The following is a 22,831-nucleotide window of genomic DNA, read 5'->3' as shown; positions in this document are numbered from 1 at the left end:
AGTTGTACCGTAACTGGACAAAGGTTTCAAGCAAAATAGGGATAGCCCTGCAGCAGGGCCCAGGGTCAAAGTCATCACGGTCTGTTGCATTCCATAGCTTGGAGACAGGCACCCCCCCGCCCCCCACACACACCAGTCTCTTGGAGGAGAACCGTATGGGTTCCTGCAGCCCTACAGAGCCATGAATTTGAATTGCAAGGTCTGCATATTATTCCTGGCTCTGTTGAGCAATATCCTCAGTGTTGGCCTTGCCCTTGACTGTGCTGTGTGTTTGTTCTTAATTAATCTTGTTTTTGAGTTCTTTGACAAACACCATGTCGTTCAGTCATGATAAAAACCTGCTAAGTTGTCTTTTTCTCACTGCAAATCCATCTCCAGCTTCCTTAGCACTTTAGCCCCACGTGATAGTCGGCTTCACTCCCATCCCAAGTAACATGAGAGGGCAGCCTGCCTGGGACTCTTATTTCTTCAAAAGAGACAGCCAAGACAGAGGGTCATGTGGCAAGTTAATAATGATAGTGGCCGCCTGTGATGCAGGCCACTGAGTGCCAGGCACTGAAATGAGTGGTCCACATCTGAGTGTTAAATGAGAGAATTCGGTGCCCCTGTCCCGGCAGAGAGTAGAGACTGGAAAATAGGCCCAGAGAAGCAGAGTATGCTGGGTCGGTCTGAGCCTGTGAGCTTTGGAGCCAGCCCAGCTGGTTTTGAATCTTGGCCCCTCATCTTACTACCTACATGTCCTTGGGCAAGTTACCAAATTTCTTACAGCCTCCATTTGCTCATTTGTAACATGGGGAGATGCGGGGTTGCAAGGATGAAATGAGGAAAAGTGTGGGAAGAAGTTTGTGTGGCACTTGGCTCAGAGAAAAGCTCGGGAAATGTCGGCGGCTTCCGCTTTGAGAGCCAGAGGCCTGTCACTCCCAAGTCTGCCCTTTTAACCTTTTATGAGGGTTATCGGGGTCCTGACTCCCTCTCCATGGCAGGGCCCCGAACAACCCTGCTTCCTCATTTGCTTTCTCCAGATCATCAGGTTCTGAAGAACAGTTTGTTGCATGTTAGACAGAGCCCCTGCGGGGCAGCTGAATTCCCAGTTTCAGAGCTGAGCAACCACTTGTGGCTCAGGAAGTGAAACCCTGAGTGAGCTGTTTTAACTGGAGGTTTTAAGAAAACAGGAAAGGCCAAGTGTGGGAAGTGGGGAAATCCTACCCTCTCCCCTCAAACCTCAAGTCCCTAGATCCCATGACAGACCACCTTGAGGGTTTCGGGTAAGGGTGGCTGAGGCGTCTGTATGTTTTTATCCATCTGGCTGAGCAGAACCTGCCTTCATGCTATTTGTCTACCCTGGAACACTTGTAACTCTCACATGTCCTCTCTCAATCCAGTGTGAGCTCTAAGCTCTCACCTTGGTAGTTATTTCTCTTGCACCTGCCCCACCTGAGGCCAGAGGTCGACAGCTGCCCTCAGCTGGCAGCATGGAGTGTCTTACCTGCCTCCCTCCCGTTCTTTTGGAAGTCAGGGATGGGGAACCGCCCTCTGGAGGGCTTGGATCACTCGTGCCTGCCTCCTTTTTCAGGGGAGATCTTCGAGCTGAAGGCAGAGCTGAACAGCGACAAGAAGGAGAAGAAGAAGGAGGCGGTGAAGAAAGTGATTGCGTCGATGACAGTGGGCAAAGATGTCAGGTGTGTAGGAGCAGGCCGAGTGGCAGCTGAGTCCAGTTCAGATTTCTGCTTTAGGGCATCCCCGGGGTCCCGAGTCTTCCCTTATCCAGCTCCCTTCACGAACCTCCTTTCCAAACAGGAGACTGTATCTTTAAAGGGGTCACGAGCTCAAATGTTGATGGGGTCAGGCGGTAATGGAGTGAGTGAAGTGCACTAGGTTGAAAAGGCAGCAAGCGATGAAGCGGCTGTGGCCTGAGCCCTGTCAGGAACTCCAGCTGGGGAGGAGAATGAACCCAGTGTGGCCAGGTCTCCTGGTTTTCCAAAGGAATGCAGAGTTGGAGTTTTCATTTTAAATCTCCCTGCTTTTGATTGCCAGGTGACAGTGAACAGAGAAAGGAACACTGCCCACATAAAACTTGCAGATCGAATTTGTCAGATTTGGTGCCAGTTTGCAGCCTCTGGTTTGCAGCTGATTGCCTGAGCAGAGCGTGTAGTACTGCTGCCGCAGCGTTGATCATGCTTTTCTCCTGCCCGCAAGGCCCCTTCCGCCTTTCCGTCTACCCAGTTTATCTTTCCACGTTTCGAAATCCATTCAAGGTCTCCCTGCGCCTTTCTCATCAGCCCAGCCCACTGCCTTGCACACAGAGCATCTTCTCCACGTTCCTGTCACCATCACTAATTCTTTACTATTCTCCTCTTATGTGTACTTATGGTTACGTGCCCACCACACTGTAAAGTCTCCAAGGGCAGGGACTGGATTTTGCAACAACTTAACACTTAGCACCTTAAGAGCCTACAGAACACTATCGGATATTTTTCCAGCAGTTCCTTACAATTCCTGTATTCTAGGTAATGACACTTGTACTGCCGAAGAAACCAGATAAAGGAGTACAGTGACTGCCCAACGATCACATGGTTCATGGCAGAACTAGGGCTCATGCCTAGCCCTTCTGAAATCCAAATCCAGGTGTCTTTCGCCTGCGCCCTCTCCTCTGTGCCCTCATGGTGCCCAGCCCCGGGCTTTGTGGGCCTGGGTGCTGACATGGGGCAGCTGCCCCCTTTAGGTCCCACAGCAGGATCACACTGCCCCAGACTTTGCCAGGGACTGCCCTGCCCCATCGCCACCCTCAGCAAGCCCTGCCTGACAGCGCCACAGGGGAAACAGTCCTCCTGAGGGACCTGCCGCACTGAAGACAGGGTGGCAAAGGGGTCGGGCGGCTGCTGGAAAACTGGCCTCCTTCCATATCAGATTTCGTCCAGCACAAAGCCACTCTCCTTCAACGAGAACGCCAGTGTCACCTCCACACAGAGGAAGCCTCTTTGTTCTGCGTCTCAAGTGATCTCGTTGTGCCGATGTGATGGGCCCAGAAGAGCAAGTGGGCTCATCAGCTGTTTCTGCCTTCCCTCCCCACTTTTCTTCCTGGTGTGTTGTCTTCCAAGGTGATTGATCATCTTCCAAGGCAATCAGTCTCTTTCAGCACTGACTGGTCTCCTGCCTGTTGGGTACAGGAAATTCACTTTAACCTCTTAAGTCTCTGTGTTATACCATGTCCTTACTCATAAAAGTCACAGCACTTGAGAAGGGAGGTGCTGATTCCAGAGACACAAATTGATCTCCAACCATATTTCACATCTCAAGGGGCCTGAGACTCTGGGCCTGTGGGTACCATGTTGGAAGGGGTTCATCCAGAATAACAGCAGTCCTAAACACGGGTGTCGAAGTCCTCAGACAGGTTGTTTGTCATGTATGAGCCTTGTGTTGTCTCCCATAAAGTGGGGACAATCCCCTGGCTTCTTGGAGCTGTTAAGTGAGATCAAGTGCACATGTAAAGCTCTTAGTGCTAAGCCTTGTATATAGCACGTGCTCTGTACATGCTGAGCTGGTTTTTATTTTACTTTATTTTTATTTTTTTAAAGATTTTATTTATTTATCCCTGGCTGGTGTGGCTCAGTGGACTGAGTGCCAGCCTGCGAACCAAAGGGTCGCCGGTTGGATTCCTAGTCAGGGCACGTGCCTGGGTTGCAGGCCAGGTCCCCAGCAGGGGGCATGTAATAGTCAACCACACATTGATGTTTCCCTTTCTCTCTCCCTCCTTTCCCTTCTCTCTAAAAATAAATAAATAAAATATTTTTAAAAAGGTTTTTATTTATTTATTTATTCTTCGAGGGAAAAGGATGGAAAGAAACATCAATGTGCAGGAAAAACATTTATTGGTTGCCTCTCGGATGTCCACAACCAGGGACCTGGGCTGCAACCCAGACATGTGCCCTGAACACTAATCAAACTGGTGACCTTTCAGTTTGGAAGACGACACCCAACCCCCACAGCCATACCAGTCCGGGCCTGAGCTGGTGTTTAGTGGGCACCTGAGCTGGCTCCTTATGGTGAAAACAACGTGGCCCATCTCTGCTTCAAACTGGTAGCTCACCATAAGGGGCCATGTATCAGAGAAGGAAAAACAGTCATTTTCATTTATTAGGCACCTGCCAGGTGTCAAGGTACATCCATCGGGATGGGTACCTGAAGTGTGTTGTCTTCTCTCATTGTCACAAGGGCCTGGTGAGGCAGGGTTTTGTCGAACCTTTCTTGCAAACGGGGAAACCGAGACTTGGGGTTAGGGCAGGGGGTGGAGGAGTTCTCCCAACTTCAGACAGCGAACAAGAGGCAGAGCTGGGTGTTAGCCAGGTCTGATAGGCTCCAGAGCTCATGTTCAAATCCTGGGAAGAGAACAGAGGATTTTTTTTGCTTTTAAAATCTCCCTTTGAAATTCCATTTCTATAAATAGGTGTTCGTGGTAACAAAGCATAGTTGGTGTCCTGTCTCCCTTTTACTAGGCGGTCCTGTTATCTTTCTCTTCCCTCCTATTCATTGTTTCCCTGCAGCCCCCGCCCCCATTAGCTGCCTGAAAGTCTTCCTTTTCCTTTCTTGGCCTTCCCCACATTGACACCATTTTGACCTTCTAGTGCCCTCTTCCCTGATGTGGTGAACTGTATGCAGACAGACAACCTGGAGCTGAAGAAGCTGGTGTACCTGTACTTGATGAACTATGCCAAGAGTCAGCCGGACATGGCCATCATGGCTGTCAACACCTTTGTGAAGGTGAGCAGTAGCTTGGCGTGAGGGGTGTGTGGGTGCTCACGGCTCCATCTCCTGGGGTGAGGCACTGCGGCCATGGGCCGAGATACTCAGGTTCCTTTTCAGGCTCTCTGACTCCCAGCCGGAGGGCTTCATCTTCCAGCAGAGGGCTCCCACTCTCCGGAAAATCTGATGGTGCAGATCCTAACGCATTCCATGTGAGGGTGCAGGAGGCCTGTCCATGCCTGAGTGCCCCTGGAGTGAGCCATGGCCTGCACCCTTTACCAGGGCAGGATTCACAAGTGTCGGAGAGCTTCTGTGTTCCCCTTCTGGACTCTGCTCTCTTCTGCATTTTCTGTCCTCCAGAGTAAGGAGCAAGCAGGCACTTGAATGTCAGCTATGTGCCCTTTTAGAGCCTTGGCTCCCCTACCCGCAGCGATGCCCAGATGTGGGCAGATGAGGGGTTCTGTGTCCCAGTGGGAAGATTGAAGTCGTGGTACTGAATGCATGTGCGTTTGAATCACAGCTCCCGACCCTCCTGCGAGCCTCAGCTCCCTCACCTGTGAAACAGGAAGAGTATTGAGTCCCTGCTCTGAGAATCAGAGGAACTCAGCACAAAGGGCCAGCACAGTGTCTGGCATATGCTCAGTGCCCACACGTGGCACTTTTGATGCCGTAGGCCACAGTGGGTGGGAGGTCCCATAGCAGCCGTCTTGTGTTGCTTAGCCCACCCCTGTCCCTGGCCAATGGCTGGTTCCCCTCAGGACTGTGAGGACCCCAATCCCCTGATCCGGGCCTTGGCTGTGAGGACCATGGGCTGCATCCGTGTTGACAAGATCACAGAGTACCTGTGCGAGCCACTCCGTAAGTGCCTGAAGGATGAGGACCCATACGTTCGCAAGACAGCAGCTGTATGTGTGGCCAAGCTTCATGACATCAATGCCCAGCTCGTAGAGGACCAGGGCTTCCTGGACACACTTAAAGACCTCATCTCAGACTCTAACCCCATGGTAAGCTGCTGCCACTCACTGCCATCTCCACCACTCCCCGGGTTGCTTGGGAAAACCTTAGCTTGACCCTCCACCAGACAAGCCCCAGTTCCTGGGAGTCAGAGCCTTGCTGGGTGGAGCCGTTGTTTTTGTGCCTGCAGTAGTTTGGGCACCACCTTTGGGGACAGCTAGACCTGGACTCCTTTCCTCGTGCCCTCTATCACAAGCTGTGTGACTGTGGGCAAACTGCCTAGCCTTCCATATCCCTCTTCATCAGTAAGATGGATCTGACTCTGTGGGTGGCAGGAGTGCTGTGAGGCTTAAGCTATGAAGGTAATATGTTTGGTGTGGCCAGGTACACAGTGGGTCTGTAGCCAAGACTAGTGCCCTCCTTCCAGTCACTGCCATTGTCATTGCCTTCTCACCAAGACTCTGAGCTCTGGACGTGAGGTACTGCTCCCTTTACCCACACAGAGGTCCCGCTGGGAGTAAGCTGTTGTCGCAGGTAGACGGGGCTGTGTGTAAGGTAGCTGGTTGTGCTTTCTCTGGCCAGGCACCTAGAGCGAGATCTTTCTCTTGTTTCCCCTCCTCTTTTTTCTTCAGTGGCAAGTGCACTTATTTTAGTTCCAGTTTACAGAGGAGTCAGTAGAGTGAGTGGGTCTTTGTGCTGCAGACCCTGCCCATCAGCTCATTTTCCTCAGGATATTCAACCTCTGACCAGCCAGCATCATTGGCCCCACTGCCCCCTGGCCTGTGAGCAGTGCCCCCAGCTTCTGCCCCTTTCACCCTCCCAACCAGGTGGTGGCAAACGCAGTAGCTGCTCTCTCAGAGATTGCCGAGTCTCACCCCAGCAGCAACCTCCTCGACCTGAACCCTCAGTCCATTAACAAGCTGCTGACAGCCCTGAACGAGTGCACCGAATGGGGCCAGATCTTTATCCTGGACTGCCTGGCCAACTACACGCCCAAGGACGACCGGGAGGCCCAGAGGTGAGCAAGCTGCCCCTTGCTGGCTGGCCCAGTGGGGGCTAGTCCCCAGTGGGGCTCTAACCATGAGCTCAGCCTTGAGCCTCTCGTGGGCTCCTGCCCAGGGCCTTGTCCCACAGACCATCCTCAGACACACCTCAGGGGAGGCCAGGGCCAGGCTGTAAGTGGTGGCCTGCAGGCAATTGGCTCACAGATCAACGTGGGCAAAGACAGGAGCCAGGACCTGACCGAGACCCTGGGCACCTCGGGCTGAGTGAAGGAGGTAGAAGGCATCAGAGCCACTATTCACTGGAAGGGAGGGAGTTGGCATCTATATCAAATATTGCTGCGTGCTGGGCACTGTGTTGACGCTTTACATGCGTTGTCTCACTTAAGCCCCAGCAACTCTGTGAGGTCGGCATCATCATCTCCATTTTTTAGGTGAGGAAACTGAGGCTTAGTGTTTTTCACTTGGGGGCAGTTTACAAGCAGCAAAATGAGCATCTAGATCTTCCACTACAAAAAACGTGCTATTTTGATAACTAAATGCAGGTGTTCCCCCTTGTCTGTCTCTCCTCCTTACCCCTTCGCCACGGACCTCAGCATCTGTGAGAGGGTCACCCCCAGGCTCTCCCACGCCAACTCCGCTGTGGTGCTGTCTGCAGTGAAGGTGCTGATGAAGTTTATGGAGATGTTGTCCAAGGACCTGGACTACTATGGCACGCTGCTCAAGAAGCTGGCCCCGCCGCTGGTCACGCTGCTGTCGGCGGAGCCTGAGCTGCAGTACGTGGCCCTGCGCAACATCAACCTCATCGTGCAGAAAAGGTACCAGGCCTACCGCGCACGTGCTGTGGGTGCTCCTGGGGGTTCTGCTGTGGGGGACGGGGCTCTGAAGGGGCACTGATGTGTCCCCATGCAGGAAGTCTCAATAGTTTATGCAGTGCTCAGCCAAGGATAACTTTGTCCTCCAGGGGACATTTGACAACATCTGGAGACATCTTTGGTTGTCACAGCTGGGGGTCCTACTGGCGTCCAGTGGGTAGAGACCAGGGATGCTGCTTAACGTGCTGCAACGCATGGAGCAGGGACCTGTTTCGTATGTAATGTCAGTAGTGCTGAAGTTGAGAACCCCGGACCTAGCTTAACCGGTAGCAGGATCTTCTTAACCACAGACAACGGATGGCTCTGCAGCCCACAGAGCCCTCTGGAAATGGGGTGTAAGATTCTGTGTGCATGCATGCATTTTTCCTGGGGACAGGGTCTGTTGCTCTAGTCAGATTCCCTGAGGTTGGAGACTCTAGGGCAGGGGGGTCAAACTCACTGTCAACGGGGGCCACATCAGGCTCCTGGTTGCCTTCAAAGGGCCGAATGTCATTTAAGTCCTTAACAGTTAAGGAGTAGTTACATTTATACAGTCCTAAAATTATTTCGGCTTTGAAGGCAACCTCAAGGCTGATGTGGTCCCCGGTGAAAATGAGTTTGACAGCCCTGTGCTAGGTGGTGAGGCTCTATGGGCTGTGCATCAGCCTCAGGGCCGGGGGCGGGGTATGTCAAAGCCGCTCAGAATGCCATGCTACCTGTTGCGTCCTCCCCGTGGAAACCATTGTGGCAGGAAGCCGCTGTTCCTAAGGGAAGGCGCCTGATGCCCGCAGTGGGTGGGCTGAAAAGCAATTTGGAGCGCCAGTTCAAGGGCCCGGAGCAGAAGGGGCTTTCCGGATGAGGCAGTGGGCAGCTCTGCGGAGAGGGCTCGGCCCCGGAGTTGCACCAGCCCTTTTGGTCAAGCAGCTTCCTCAGCGTGTGCGACAGCCTCCCCGTAGGTGAGAGTGGGGCTGTGTGAAGAGCAGGGGCCTTGCAGACATTCTCTCTTGGAAGACGGCATAAGCTCCTTGTCATGGTGGCATCGGTCTGGTTCTTAGGACACTCTTGGGGGCCCAGAGATATCAGTGGGATTGAGACATTTGTGCAGGTGTGGGAATTAAAGATGGGACAGCTCTCTGAGTGCCTGGACAAAGGGGGAGACAGGGAGTCCTGGCCGCAGGGTGGGATTAGTACGGCGTAGTGACGAGTGGGCCCTGGTCAGCACAAAGGGCTCGCTGGCTGTATTTAACGTGGCAAATCTCTTAAGAAGTTGACTGCCTCGCCAAGGCACCACCTGGCTCAGTCCTGACAAGCGGTTGGGCAGCTTCGCGGAGTGCTGACTGCAGAAATCACTTCTGCTGCTGCTCCCCAGCTCGGGATCCTGCCTCCCCACAGGCACGATGGAGGCTCTTTGCTTTGCCAGGACCTCCCTGCCGCTTGCTTGCACAGCAGCGTGGAGTACCCAGGGTCCCTCCTTTCTCCTGTGCTGTGTCTTCTCCCTCCTTCGCTGTCTGCTCTCACGGCTTTGCCTTTCTCCTTTCTGTTCTGGAAAGGGTCTAGGAGTGGGGGGAGGGGTGGTGACTCTCATCTTGCTCCCATCCTTGGTAGCACTAAGTGCAACGTGGTGCAAGCCTCTCCACCTCTCAGCTTTCCTCATCTAAGAAGAATGTGGTGGTGCCAGAGCAGCAGGACACTCACTGGGGACAGCAGTGACACTGCCTTCTCTGAGGCAGGCACTGATCAGGCCAGCCGCTTCACAGCAGCCCTGGCCTGTGGGGGTCTGCGTCAGGGTCCCAGCATCACCCCACGTTCAGAGAGTCACTTGGGACTCGTGGGAGTCAGCAGGTAGTTGTGCTTACGGCTAAGATTTATTATCAGCGTCGTGAGGATGCATAGGTGGGTCCTAAGGGAGAAAGACACAGATGGAGTCTGAAGGAATCCTCCCTCCACAGGGTCACGTAGAGCACACGCCTCCCTGAGCTACTGAATGCAGCCACGTGGGTGTGTTTCTGTAGGTAGCCTTTGCCTGGTGCCCCCTAAAATTCCAGACTCCCAGAAGGAAAGCAGGTGTTGATCATAGACCATGTCGTTTATACAAACAGTCTGGGTACAGTTAATCACCTTTATCGGGAATGGTAAGAACACTCCCCAAGGCCGAGTTCCAGGACTCCAGGTATTTCTAAAACTGGAGACTTAGGTCTGCAGTGGTAACACTTTCTGGCACAGTGTCATGCCTGTGTCATGGTGAGGAAGCAGGGGCCTGAGTCAAAAGCTGGGATTGGAAGCAGGCCTGATCCCCGAGCCCATTGCCTGGTGCCTGGTGCCTGCTGCCTTTCAGATACGAACAGCCTCTTGCTTATATTCCCTCTTGCCACTCTGGGATGTGGTTCGACACACCATGGCCGGTCAGGACTTTGCTCAAGTCAGTCAGTGGGCCCTCTGTCCAGGAGCGTGCAGCCACAGCAGTGACTGCCTTCATGGATGTCAGGCTCCCCCTCACACCCCAGAAATGTTCCCACAAATGTAGAAGAGGTTTTCTCACAGGGCTTATGACTTGCTTTTTGCTCTTTGGGCACCCCTGCCCCACCACCAGGCCTGAGATCCTTAAGCACGAGATGAAAGTCTTCTTCGTGAAATACAACGACCCCATCTATGTGAAGCTGGAGAAGCTGGACATCATGATCCGCCTGGCCTCCCAGGCCAACATCGCCCAGGTCAGCAGAGGGTGGCGGCTTGGGGGTGTGGGCTCTGGTGGTGGACAGCAACACCACCAATGAGCTGTGGCCCCTGGACAGGCTGCCTGGTCTCACTGTTAACAGTTTATCCGAGAAAAGTGCTTGGTACAGGACACAGGGCTCTGTGAGCAAGCATGCATCACATGTTTAGCGATAAAGAATCTGTTCTCCCTATTATCACTTACCCATCCATTGAAAAGTGGCAGTCAGGTGGATATGTCAGCTAACCTAAACGAGGGCTGCCCAGCCCTCCCAGTTAGTCCTTCCCTGCTTTCCTCTGGGGTCCCTGACAGTTTTCTTCCTGCTTTGGGCCTTTCACCTTTAGCAAGAGACAGAACCTCATCCTTCTAGGGGCCTGTGCACGTCCACTGCCCATGAGTATTCCAGGTGGTTGCCCCGCTACATCCCCTCCAATCCCATCTTCTCTTTTGGGGCCACAGGTCTTGGCTGAACTTAAAGAGTATGCCACCGAGGTGGATGTAGACTTTGTCCGGAAGGCTGTGCGAGCCATTGGCCGCTGCGCCATCAAAGTGGAGGTAAGGCTGGGACTCTGTCCTCAGCTCGGGGAGGGGCAGGCAGAGGGGTGGGCAGCCGAAACCAGAAAACCAGTCTGATTTTAGCAGAATCTGCCAGCTTCTTGGGGTCCAGAAAGGCCTGAGGGTCACTGCTAGAGTCCCCAAGGCACCCATTATGCAGATTAGGTTGGGCTCACTCTCCCACTGTAATCTCCTTCAGGCCTTGGAGCTGTTGCAGGGAAGTGAACCCATGGTGAGGCATCACCAGCTGGCAGTGGCCCTGGTAGACTTAGCTTTCAGTTCATGGGACTTTGGATCAGGGGCTGTGCCTGTCAAAGGTTTTGGCAAGTGTCACGATTCTACAGAATATGACCTGACATTTCATCTGTCCCATTCTCTGCTGATGGAGATGCTTCTTAACCACTTTCCCCAAAATGGGTCCACGGGAGACTAGGGGACCTTGGGACAGTTGGTCACCCCAACCCATTATGGTGTTCTTCCACTGTGATGGCATCCTGAGAAATCCCTCCCACAAGGGGCAGTGGGGTGGGTTCAGCACAGGAGACCTTTGGGAGACAAGAAGTGAGGCAAGGTCAGGCTGGAGTGCGGTTGGTCACTCTGCCCTCAGGGCTTGGCCTGGAGGAGCTCCAAGGACTCTCCGCATCCTCAGAAGCTCTACTGGCCTTCTCCTCAGTCTGATTCTGTCTCCCTGTGTCCCTGCTGTCCTGACACCATCATTTGGTATTCATTCTTTTACCAGTGGTCTGGGGTCAGTGTTCTGTTCTTCCCATGTGACAACGAAGGTAGGCAAGGCGTGACTGCGCCCTTGGCCAAGGCCCAGTTACTAGAAGTTCTTCTGGAAATGGGCGCAGGGCCTCGCCCACACTCCCCTCTTCCCACACAGCAATCTGCGGAGCGCTGCGTGAGCACACTGCTCGACCTCATCCAGACCAAGGTGAACTACGTGGTGCAGGAAGCCATCGTGGTCATTAAGGACATCTTCCGCAAGTACCCCAACAAGTATGTGCCCGTCCCTCCCAGTGAGGCTGATGTGACTCTTCCGGGGACAGGGCTGGTGGGAGGGAAAAGCAAGGAGGGGCCTCTCCCCTCTTGCTTACTTCTCTGCCACAAACAGCATTCTCAGAAGAAACCCTTGGTTTTTTCTTATTTCTCCTGAGCTGTCCCGCCTCTGCTCCCCAGACCACAATAAGAACTCAAATGTGACAAACTCAAACCCCTTTACTTACCACCCTCATGGGGTCTTGAGAGGCATCTGCTTGTCTCTTTTGGCCCCTGCTGGGCCTCCCGGAGTTGCCCAGGCTCCTTCCGTGCTCACTGGCCGGCTCTGTGCTGGTCTCCAGGTACGAGAGTGTGATCGCCACGCTGTGTGAGAACCTGGACTCCTTGGATGAGCCCGAGGCCCGGGCTGCCATGATCTGGATTGTGGGCGAGTACGCCGAGCGGATTGACAATGCGGATGAGCTGCTGGAGAGCTTCCTCGAGGGCTTCCATGACGAGAGCACCCAGGTGAGCCGCCAGGCCCAGGCGTGGGCCCTGACCGGAGCTGGGCACCACCGTGGCCAGCAGGCTCGGGGGCCGGGCCCCTACTAAGACTGCCTGATGGTGTGACAGACCGGTGAGTGCTGCGTGGGTGACAGGTGTGGCTCCTTTTCTTCCCACACTGTGCTCCCTCAGGGGTGTGAGGATGGCCCGTGATGGTGAGCACTGAAAGCAGGCAAAGCTTTCTGGGCTCGTTTTCGTATTTCTCTTTGGGTAGATAATACATTGACTTGGTTCAAAATGTGAAAATTCTCTTTCCCACCACTTTCCTGGCCACCAGTTCTCCCAGAGATCACTCATGTCATTTATACATTTCCTGGGGATGCTTCCAGAGAGAGTTTAGGAGCACACCAGCAGGTGTACACGCACCTCTGTACATGTATATATACAGTCAGTTACCGTTACTCGTGGTTCTCATGTTCTGTGAAGTCACCCCAGCTCCAAACTAACCAGTCCTAAACCGTCGCTCCTGGAAGACATGCAGAGTTGGGTTTCTGTGCACCTCTGTTCCCAGCACTTCGGTCTGCTGCTCAGTGCATACCCTGTTTTACTTGTATTTCTGTTTAAAGGCGCCTTATTTAATACGCATTGTTGATTTGTTCACTTGGAAGCCGTAGCCAACAGCACTGTCACCCTGCCTCAACAAAGCTCGTCTAACACGTGCACCTCCTCCAGGAGGCGCGTCACAGCCTCCTTGCACATAGGATACCAGGCGCCCATCAGCACTTCATTTGGGAGTCATTTTAAACAGAGAAAATAACCACAAAAGGCACCAAAATGCGAAAGATGTGGCACTAAGTAGATTGTGAAAAGGACACTCATTTGCAGTGTAAGAACTCAGAGGCAGGGCATCACCTCGTTGGACCACAGCTTGAGGACGTGTATTCAGACTGGGGTTTTGTACGTGCACGTGTATCTCCTTTGCAAGTGTCTGTGAATGACCACGACCGTGCCGAGAGCATTGATTTGGGGGTTACAAGTGTATTTTAGCAAGTAGGCAAATTTACAAATATGGACTCTTTGATTGAGGATCAACTGAATATATGTATTTCTTTCTCATTTATTTTTAAACACTTATGGTAGCATATTATATATTCAAATTGTTCAGCGCCTGACCTTTTTCCCTTAAAAATATATATGCAGGCCCTGCCATTAATTCACGAGAACCTGTTACAGCTGCATGAGGGGTCCTTCGTGCAGAGCTCTCGTGTTTATTTAACCTGCATCCTCTGATGAGTATGTGTCAGTCTTCTGCTCTGCTGGTCAGTCCTGCTGTGAATAACCAGTGCGAGGCACATCTGCAAGTAGCGCTGGGGTAATAAATTTGTAGAAGCAGAATGCCTGGTAAAAGGGCCTGTGCCTTGGAGATTTCCCTTAGTGTAGAGACTTCTGATTTACACTCCTCACTCAGAGGTGGGTAGCCCTCGCCTTACCTCCTTCCCAGCCTCGTGCACTCTCAAACTATCTTTGCCCGTCTGATAGATGGCAGATGGTACAGTGATGTAGCTTTGTTTGCATTTCTGTCCTGAATAGGGTTGGGCATCTTCTAATTTGCACTCCCTTTTCTGGGAACTCTCTGGTCATGCAAGGGGGCCTTTAAAACATCTGTAAGCACAGAACATCTTCGCTCTCCCAGCTGGGGCAGTGTGGCCCAGTGGGTCAGAGCACGGGACTTGGGATTGGAGACCTCAGTGTCCAAACTGCTCTCCTGCCCCTTCCTGACCCTTGGCTTTACTCCAGTTCTTCACCTCTCTGAGCCTGTTTCCTCTGTAAAAGATGGGGATCATAAGACTGTCCCTCATCCCGTCGCTGTGGAAGTTGAATGGGAGGCTTTGTATAAAGTCCTTACCACATGCTCAGCCCATGGTAAGCGTTCATTAATGGTGGTATTGGTGGTGGTCCAGGCAGAAAAGGGGACCAACTGACTTCTGTAGCGGGTAATTCCAGGAATGTGCCCTCTGGCACCCATGGGTGAGGGTGCTCAGATGGCGGCATCGTGGCTGTCTCTGCCTTTCAGAGGTGGCCTCTCCCTTAGGCCCCCACAGTGGGGCCCACAAGGAGTCAGCACTTTCAGGCTACAGCTTAGAGACCTCTGTAATTACTTCCCCCTCAGTAGTTCCGGCAACAGTCCGGGCCCATTTGCCTTGTCCTGAGCCAGTTGCTGTGACTTTGGCCAGGTCTCTGAGACACGCATCCCTGGATTGCAAGAAGTAAGGAGGAGGACCAAAAAAAAATTTTTTTTTAAAGGAAAGCCAGTGTTTCTATTACCAGAAGACAGAGTAGATGCTGGGTAGGCAAAAACAACAGATGCCCATGACAAAATAATAGCAGTAATTACCACCGACACCCACTGCCACCTGCCAAGTCCAGCTGCCATCCTGCCCCAAGGCCGCCTTCGCTTTCACCACACGAGACTCTCTCTTCTCTCTGAGAAGCAAAGCCTGGCCTGGGATGGTTTCTGCCCCTACAAGCAAGTTCTGCCTAGGATTACTGCAGAAGGTGCCCTGTGAGGGGTGTTTCTACCTGTGTGTAAGAGTAAACCTTTTGCAGCCTCTTCCCCTTAGCACACTACAGAGCCAGGATTAGAGAAGTCAGACAGGGAAAACTGACCGGGATACTTGGGCGGCCTGGAGCGACTTCACCTTACCAAGCCCATTTCCTGTCTCTGTCACAGGACTCCTGCAAAGCTTGTTGGGTAATGTGCACACGGCCCACTCCAGCGCTCAGCAAATAGTAGCCATGTGGTGGTGGTGTTTTATTTAACTGGTCTGCACCCTCTGCCTTCTGGGTTCCAACACAGTACAAAGCTTTTGTACAAATACTTGTTTAGCCCTGGTTGGTGTGGCTCAGTGGTTGAGTACCAGCCTGTGAACCAAAGGGTCGCTGGTTCTATTCCCAGTCTAGGGCACGTGCCTGGGTTGTGGCCCAGGTCCCCAGTAGAGGGCACATGAGAGGCAACCACCCATTGATGTTTCCCTCTCTCCCTACCTTCCTCTCTGTTAAGTGCTTTGCAGTTTGGAAACTTATTTTACATTGTCTCTTTGAGCCTCCTTGCCCTAGGCTCCTTGGTCTCTCCATGGGTGAGAGGCTCAGGAAGTGTTGGCCATGGTAGTACGTGAGTCCAGCTTGTATCTGGCCCCTATCTGGATGGCGGGGGCAGTGGCATCATTGCTGGAGGGCTACTGGTGGGGGGTGGGAGGAGTTAGGCTTGTGGCCAGATCTCCCAGGCAGCGTAGCACACCAGGCAGTGAAGAATGGTTCCAGGCAGGCAGCTGACCTGGGTTGGGGAGAACTTGGTAAAGAGTCCCTGTGTGGTGGCCACGCTGATACTGGCGATGATGGTGACAGCTGTTGTGTATTAAACAGAAGACACAATAGGTTCTTCACGTTTGTTGTCTTACTGCCTCTTCCATTAACCCCGTGAGGTATTATACCCATTTTATAGATAAGGAAACACAATAAGAGAAGTTAAATGACCTGTGCAGGGTCACCCAGCTGGGAAGTGATAGACCCAGAGTTCAAATTGAGGTGTGATCTAACTCTGGCTCCAAGTCAACTACCATAAATTGCTGTGTCCAAAGCTCACAAGAACCCCCTGAAGTAGGCCATAGGTTTCCCTCATTGACTGAGGGCGAGTGGCTTTCACTGCACCGTCCAGCTGGGAAGCATGTCCAGGACTGTGAGATGGTGTTGATGAGTGGGTGCCGGAGGCTGCAGCACTGTAGGGTAGGGGACTGGGGCGAGCATGAGATCAGGGGAGTGAGGAGGTGCTGGCTGGACTGAGGGCAGAAAGGTCAGGGGCAGGCAGCAGCCAGGTAAGAGGCAGAGGCTGAGAGAGGGCTGGGGAGGGCTGGTTCCCACCCTCTGGTAGAAGCACACCTTCTCAGTGATAAAGAGCCCTCCGACCCAGTCCTCTGGGCCTCATTGGCACCATCTCTGCTTATTGACTGTTCCTTGAAGAGCATACTGGCTACACATGTTGCCTTTTTAAGCTGTGAGCTCGTTGAGGTACTGTGAGGCCTGGAGCCCTGTAGGTTTCTGGGACCCTGGGCAGGGCAGCATCCCCTGGCCTGCCCAGGGTCACCAGGTAGTACAATGGCCAGCTCCTTACTAAGCGGCCTAGGCTGCTCAGCACTACCAACAGCCCTGCTGGCCTTAGTCTGTGTTCTCTGGCCGTCCCAAACTAGGAAAGCTGTTCTCACCTTCCAGGGCATCTGAACACCCTTTCCCCTCTTTGAGGCCCTCAATTGGTGTCCTGCTGTTCACATATGAAGCCCTCACTTCTTTGTCATTTCTCTGTCTTCCTGCAGGTCCAGCTGCAGCTGCTGACAGCCATAGTGAAACTCTTTCTGAAGAAGCCAACGGAGACCCAGGAGCTGGTGCAGCAGGTCCTCAGCTTGGCCACTCAGGTGGGCACCCAGCCTCCCTGCTGTGCCCAGCACAGCTCTCACTTCATAGGGGGCACTTTGGTCCAAGCAGCCAGACCTGGGTGGTCTGCCCCTAAGACTGGCCAAACCACTGTGGGTTTGGCCCCAGAGTGATCCGGGGTCCCTGCTCACAGAGCCCAGTCACAAACAAATCAGGATGGAATGGGCGGGTGGTGAGCTGGGACAGACTAAATGAGCGAGGAGAGGAAAACCATGAGAACCAGAGGGCCAGCTGGAGGGTACCATGAGCGAGGAGAAGAAAACCATGAGAACCAGAGGGTAGAGAGTGGAGTGGGCACGGCCCACTAGAGGGGGCTAGAGTGGAAAATCGGCAGCGGGGGGAGGCGGGTGCTGGGTCATGTGTGTTTAAACACACGTCCCCTTCCCCTTACCCAGTGCCTCTGCTCTGAGTTTCATGAGCTTCTCGTTACTCCCCAAGGACTCCGACAACCCGGACCTGCGGGACCGTGGCTACATCTACTGGCGCCTGCTCTCCACAGACCCAGTGGCTGCCAAGGAGGTGGTATTGGCGGAGAAGCCACTCATCTCAGAAGAGACAGACCTCATCGAGCCGACACTGCTGGACGAGCTCATCTGCTACATCGGCACACTGGCCTCCGTCTATCACAAGCCACCCAGTGCCTTCGTGGAGGGAGGCCGGGGCGTTGTGCATAAGAGCCTGCCGCCCCGCACTGCCTCGTGAGTGAAGTGGGCCCGCTGCCAGGCTGAGCCTTCCCGCCGGGTCTCTCAGTTCAGCAGCATGGGTGCCCAGGCTTTGTGTGATGTCCTCCGGCAGGGCCTGAGGCTGAGGAAGATTATAATTCTGGCAGCCTTTACTGAATGCTTCCTACTCACCAGGCATTGACTGGGTGATCTCATTTGATCCTGACAACGAATCTGAGAGGTGTCCCCACCTGACAGATGAGCACAGCAGGCACAGAGAGTCGAGTGCCTGGTGTGGCATCCCACAGCCAGCAGAACTGGGCTCGGACCCGATTTTGATTCCGGAGCGCTGTTCTCACCTTCCTCCTCTGCCACTCCCAGGTGGCTGCTTTGGCCTGGTTGCCCAGCCCTCTGGGCACTGGCGTCCAGTCTTCTCTGAAGAGTGGACTGAGTAGTGGAAATACAGACGTCCTCTCTCTTTTTTCATCCCCGTGAAGCTGCATCTCCTGAAGAGCAGAAAAATGGCAGGGGGGCGGGAAGGATGGGAAGGCATGTACAGTCCCTGTGAGACCGTGAGGAGACCCAGTGCTTGTCCCGGGAGGGCCCTGGAGACTAGGGACTCAGACCTCCCTGAGCCCTTCTGATCCTCTTTCTCCCTCCTGTGTCCACAAAGGAACGAGAGCACAGAGAGCCCTGAGACTGCCCCTGCTGGGCCACCCTCTGGTGAGCAGCCAGATGTCATTCCTGCCCAGGGTGACCTGCTGGGTGACCTCCTCAACCTGGACCTTGGCCCCCCAGTGACTGGCCCACCCCTGGCAACCTCTTCGGTGCAAATGGGAGCCGTGGACCTTCTTGGTGGTGGCCTTGACAGCCTGGTATGTCCTGGGAGCTCCTCTGGATGACAGTGGTAATGAACTTCAGAGAAGCAATCATTGAATGCCCTCTGTGTGCCAGGCACCAACCAGGTACCTTTGCCTGTGAAGGCCCCCCTGTAGTTCTCTGCTTGTAGGTGAGAAAACTGAGGCTTACAGGGGTCAGGAGGCTTTCCCTCCAAGAGAGCACAGCTGTCAAATGGCAGGCACAGGACTTAGCCCTTTGTCGGGCTGCTGAGCCCCAAGAGACCTCGGGCAGTGTGGGGCCAGTCCGTCCCCTTTTCCCGAGTCTGACCCTACAGGTGCCTTGGCCCTGTGAGGCTGCAGGAGCCAGACCTGTGTCCATTTATCTCCCCACCCTGCTGCAGCTGGGGACAGCAGCCTAGCAGGGCTGAGAGTGGCCCGTTACAGGACAGGGACAGTGCTCCCCTGTAGCAGTGGGGTGGTGAGACTGGCCTTGCTCTCTCCCAGGAACTTCATCAGGCAGCTGGTAGAACCAGGTAGAGGGGGTAGCATAGCCCCTGTCACAGGCATGCCCAACTCAGGTCTCCCAAGCCCGTGACACAGGAAGAGGTGGGAAGGGCTGTGGCCTAGGATGTGGGTGGTGGGGTAATAACCAAGGGAGTGGTGCTCACTATAGAAATAGTCTGGGCCCCTTCTAGGCCTGGCACAGCCTTGCACCAGACTCGACTGGGATGGGGCAGCAGTGACTAATCTTTTCTCTCTTTCCTTCTCCCCTCCTCCCATCTCTCTGTGTCTTCCTTCCTGGCTTTTCTCTCTGCATGTGGCTGCCTCTTCTCTTCACCCTGCCTGCTTCTGCTTGGAGATGGGGGATGAGCCTGAAGGGGTACGGTTCAACCCTGCGTCACCAAGCCTTCGTCCCTGCTCCTCCTGAGAGCACTGGTCTAACATCCCAAGGGTCAGATGATGTCCAAGCAGTCTCTCCCTGCTGAGAGACTGGCCTTCTTTCCAGTGTCCTGGCAGCCTCTGCTTTGACCGCCTGGCATCCAGCTGCCACCAGGCCCCCCAATCCATGAACCCCTCATCCCGTCCTCACTACCCTATGACAAAGTTGCCTTTTCATCCTGAAGATTGCTGGTCCTCTCTGTCCCATGGCCACTCTCTGATATCCTGGAGGGCACACCCCTATCTCCTTAGCACAGCTCCCTCACAAAGGTGTGCCTCTGGTACCCCTTTTATCCGTGGGCTGACTATTGGTTTGCAAGTGTCCTCAGCTTTCCCAGAGGTCACCTCCAAGGCTTGAAATTTGCAGGGCATGGGATGGCTCCGCCCGTCTTCACCCACCTCACTCTGTCTTGTTTCTGCAACTTAAGAGTTGGTTGACAGCAGCCTTGTGGGACCCCCTCCTGTCCCGCCCCCTTGTTTTCTAAAGAGCCAGGTGGCTACACTCATCCCAGGTCCCTGATGACCCTGTCTGCCTCTGATGCCTTCCATTGCCTTTCCAGATCGGGGGCCCCAACTTCGTGACACCCCCAGCAGCAACAGTACCAGCCAACTTAGGTGCACCCATGGGCAGTGGCCTGAGTGACCTCTTTGACCTGACCAGTGGCGTGGGCACCCTGTCAGGATCATATGTGGCCCCCAAAGCAGTAAGTACCATGCCCCTTCTTGTGGCAGGAGCAGAGAGAAGGTAGAGACTGGGGTGCAAGGCTCCTTACATGGCCTCTTCCACAGACTCTGCTCAGGCCAGCAGGGATGGGCTCCAGGAGCAGCACTGGGGGCTGTGGGAGCACAGGGAACAGATGCTAGGTCAGGGAGAGGCATCCCAGCAGGGACCGGGAGCTTAGGCCTGCGGATCCAGGCAGAATTAGCCTGGCCTAGTGGGGCAGAGCCTATGGGAAAGCCTAGAGGTGAGGGGGAGCATGCACCCTTCCAGGGAACTGGCAGAAGTCCCGTCTAGTTGGGGGAGTGCTTCTCAGTGCTGCCCGACCCAAGGCCTCTCGTCGATAATAGACATTTTATGACACCCCTTCCTCTCCTACCCTTAAGTGAGATCTGCGCTGGGCACCTACCTGCACATACAATTTTTATAATAAGATGCTACCACTGCATGGAGGAAAAGGAAGAAAATAGTGTAATTCAATGTCGAAAAGGCTGGGGGGCACACTCACCCCAGAAGACCTGATGAAGTCGTTGGCTGCTGGCAGCAGGGAAGAGTCACCGTGAGGGCCACACGGGTGCCACCAGTGGTGGTGTAGCTGCAGTGGTGGCTGACTCCCAGTCCGGTTCCAACAAAACAAAGAACAGGCTTCCCTTGATTTATACCACAGTTCAGCTCTGGCAGTTTTAGGGAATGTCAAACGCACGCAAAGCAGTTGCTCATTGTGGGAACTGCTGACCCTGGGCAGCATGTCCAGCATCTCTGACCCCAGTCCACTGAAAACAATGCCTCCCCACCATGGTGCTGCCTAAATATCCCCCACAAATGCCTCCTATGCTGCCAAGGGGCAGTGCCCTCTGGAGACACCTGGCTAGACAGAGATCTGGGGAATTAGGGAGGAAGGAAGGTGGTGAGGTTGGCATCGCCATACTCTGAGGGGCTGCTCTCAATCCTGGTGCAACGGGAGCCATCGGAAAGCTGGTGCTTGAGAGAGATGGCTCTGGCTACAGTGCGGAGGCCAGGTTGGCAGGGGGAAGCAGGAACAAGGAGCCCGGTGAGCACACTGGCAGGAGGGTGGTGCGTGCCAAAGGCAGCCTGGACGAGGAGGACACCTTTGGGGGTGGAGGCAAGAAGCTGGACTGGAGAGCTCCCCGAGAGGTAGGACTGGCAGGATGTGAGGGCTGCCAAGGAGGGTGACTCTGGCTCAGGCAGTAGGGTGAGGTAGGGGTTATTTTCTGAAATGAGAAGGGCAAGGGAAGGAGGGTTGAGCTTGGGGTGCACAGACATGCAGGCCGCGCACTAAGGAAAGCAGGGTTGGGGCTGCACCCTGACCGTCAGGGAAGCTGCCAGTGGAGACAGACCTGACCTGACCTCGTAACACTCAAGTCAGACACGAGTCAGACACCGTGTCTACTGCTTTGTCCCCAGCCAGGGCCCCTCTTTCTCTTCCAAGTTCCCCTCCCCAGAGCTGGGGTTCAAGGGCACAGTGACATCTTTATCATGACTAGGGAGCTGTGAGGCAGTACCTGCCCTGGCCTCACCAGGTGTGCCAGCTGTGCCTGCAGCAGTGGTGCCTGGAGCCCCCAGGCAGGGTCTGGGCCTGAGGGGTCCGCAGCAAACAGCATGTCCAGCGCTGGCAGCCGCACACGTCTGTGCCAGGGACTGCGCAAGTGTGGCACGGACCCATCCCACCGGTCATTCCCAGCAGCCTTATGGTGCTGTCATTCCCATTTGCGGTTGAGAAATCTGAGTGCTTTTGCCTGAGGTCACATAGCTGGTAAGTGACTGATGCAAACTGAATGCAGGGAGTGGGAGGTAGCACCAAAATCTGTGCTCCTAACTCCTATGTGATCAGATCGCAAAGTGTCTAAAACGTCCTGAGTGCTTGCCTTTGTGTCGTGGTTTGTCAGAATCAGTAGGAGTGGAGAGAACATGCATAGACATGGTGCGATGTAAAAAGTGTTCAGTTGACTAATTATTACACAGATTGGCTATACTGGTGCACGAGGCTGACCCATGTGTGTTAGAAGCCCAGTGTTACAGGCAGAAGGTGCACCAGGTGACAGAGAGCAGGAACCTCTCCTGCAGTCCTGCAGGTGCCGGCCTTTACCCTCCATTGCAGAGCTGCCAGGAATACAAAGCCTAGAGCTGGCCCTCAGGGCGCTGACCCTAAGGGAGCTCTGTGTTCATTGTAACAGATGTTATCACTGCTTCGTCTTAGTGCAGGGCCAGGTGGGTGTACCAACAATGAGTTCTGAAATGAGAGGTCAGGGGATCACCAGGTCAGAAGGAATCAAGGCAGGCTGCCTGGAAGAGGATTCCTTACAATATGAGTGGGACTTTTTCCATTCTCTTAGGCACAGGAGGTTCTTGGATGTGGGTGCTCTTTCTTCAGAAGGAGTAGGTATGTTGTCTACATTTTCCTAACAGTGCTGTGACTACCTAGAATCGTTTGTCCCCTGTGCATTTGCCCTCCCTGCCTGTAGGGACAAACACATTCTCCTGCCTTCCCAGTTAAGGGGATGAGGCTCTCTGTGCACAAGAACTTGAAATTCCTCAAGCATTTGGACTAGTGGGTGGTGACAGTTCATTGGTTCTTCTAGTAAATGTTGAGGGTTAGTGCTAGACTCCATGAACCCACAGTGACCAAGAGATGAAGTCCCTACCCTCAGCAGTAAGGCACAGTGACAGAAAGAGAGCCGATTCTACAAGAACCTGGGAAAGGAGGCCTAGAGAAGGGGCAGGGCACAGGGAAGTCACCATACTTACGCCCTCCAAGTGCTATTTGCCAGGTCACAGTGGAGAACCAAAGCCATGTGATGTCACCCTGTCAGATTTGTCCAGGGAATGCGAAGGATGAGCAGGGTTAGCAGCACAGCAGGGGTGGGCTCT

At 54.0% G+C, this 22,831-nt stretch overlaps 1 protein-coding gene across 7 annotated transcripts in view; it reads left to right on the top strand.

Annotated features, from left to right (window-relative positions):
- The window catches only part of AP1B1 (adaptor related protein complex 1 subunit beta 1), a 46,628-nt gene that overhangs the window by 16,656 nt on the left and 7,141 nt on the right, over positions 1-22,831 (top strand). For 5 of the 7 annotated variants that reach the window (XM_037052450.1, XM_037052446.1, XM_037052447.1 and 2 more), the window contains 14 exons: positions 1,574-1,679; positions 4,623-4,758; positions 5,499-5,744; positions 6,522-6,712; positions 7,292-7,513; positions 10,140-10,260; positions 10,722-10,817; positions 11,701-11,816; positions 12,158-12,323; positions 16,667-16,765; positions 17,223-17,482; positions 18,120-18,321; positions 19,145-19,165; positions 19,785-19,928. In XM_037052450.1, coding sequence (XP_036908345.1) covers positions 1,574-1,679; positions 4,623-4,758; positions 5,499-5,744; positions 6,522-6,712; positions 7,292-7,513; positions 10,140-10,260; positions 10,722-10,817; positions 11,701-11,816; positions 12,158-12,323; positions 16,667-16,765; positions 17,223-17,482; positions 18,120-18,321; positions 19,145-19,165; positions 19,785-19,928 — 2,126 coding nt within the window. The remainder of the gene's footprint in view (positions 1-1,573; positions 1,680-4,622; positions 4,759-5,498; positions 5,745-6,521; positions 6,713-7,291; positions 7,514-10,139; positions 10,261-10,721; positions 10,818-11,700; positions 11,817-12,157; positions 12,324-16,666; positions 16,766-17,222; positions 17,483-18,119; positions 18,322-19,144; positions 19,166-19,784; positions 19,929-22,831) is intronic. The other 2 variants (XM_037052452.1, XM_037052451.1) reach the window with 1 other exon arrangement.

The sequence above is a fragment of the Sturnira hondurensis genome, unplaced genomic scaffold (genome assembly GCF_014824575.4).
Source record: "Sturnira hondurensis isolate 20B ecotype Veracruz unplaced genomic scaffold, ASM1482457v3 Scaffold0007406, whole genome shotgun sequence".
In the NCBI taxonomy this organism is placed as follows: domain Eukaryota; kingdom Metazoa; phylum Chordata; class Mammalia; order Chiroptera; family Phyllostomidae; genus Sturnira; species Sturnira hondurensis.
The sequence above is the reverse complement of the archived record's forward strand: the minus strand, read 5'-3'. Positions and strand labels throughout refer to the sequence as shown.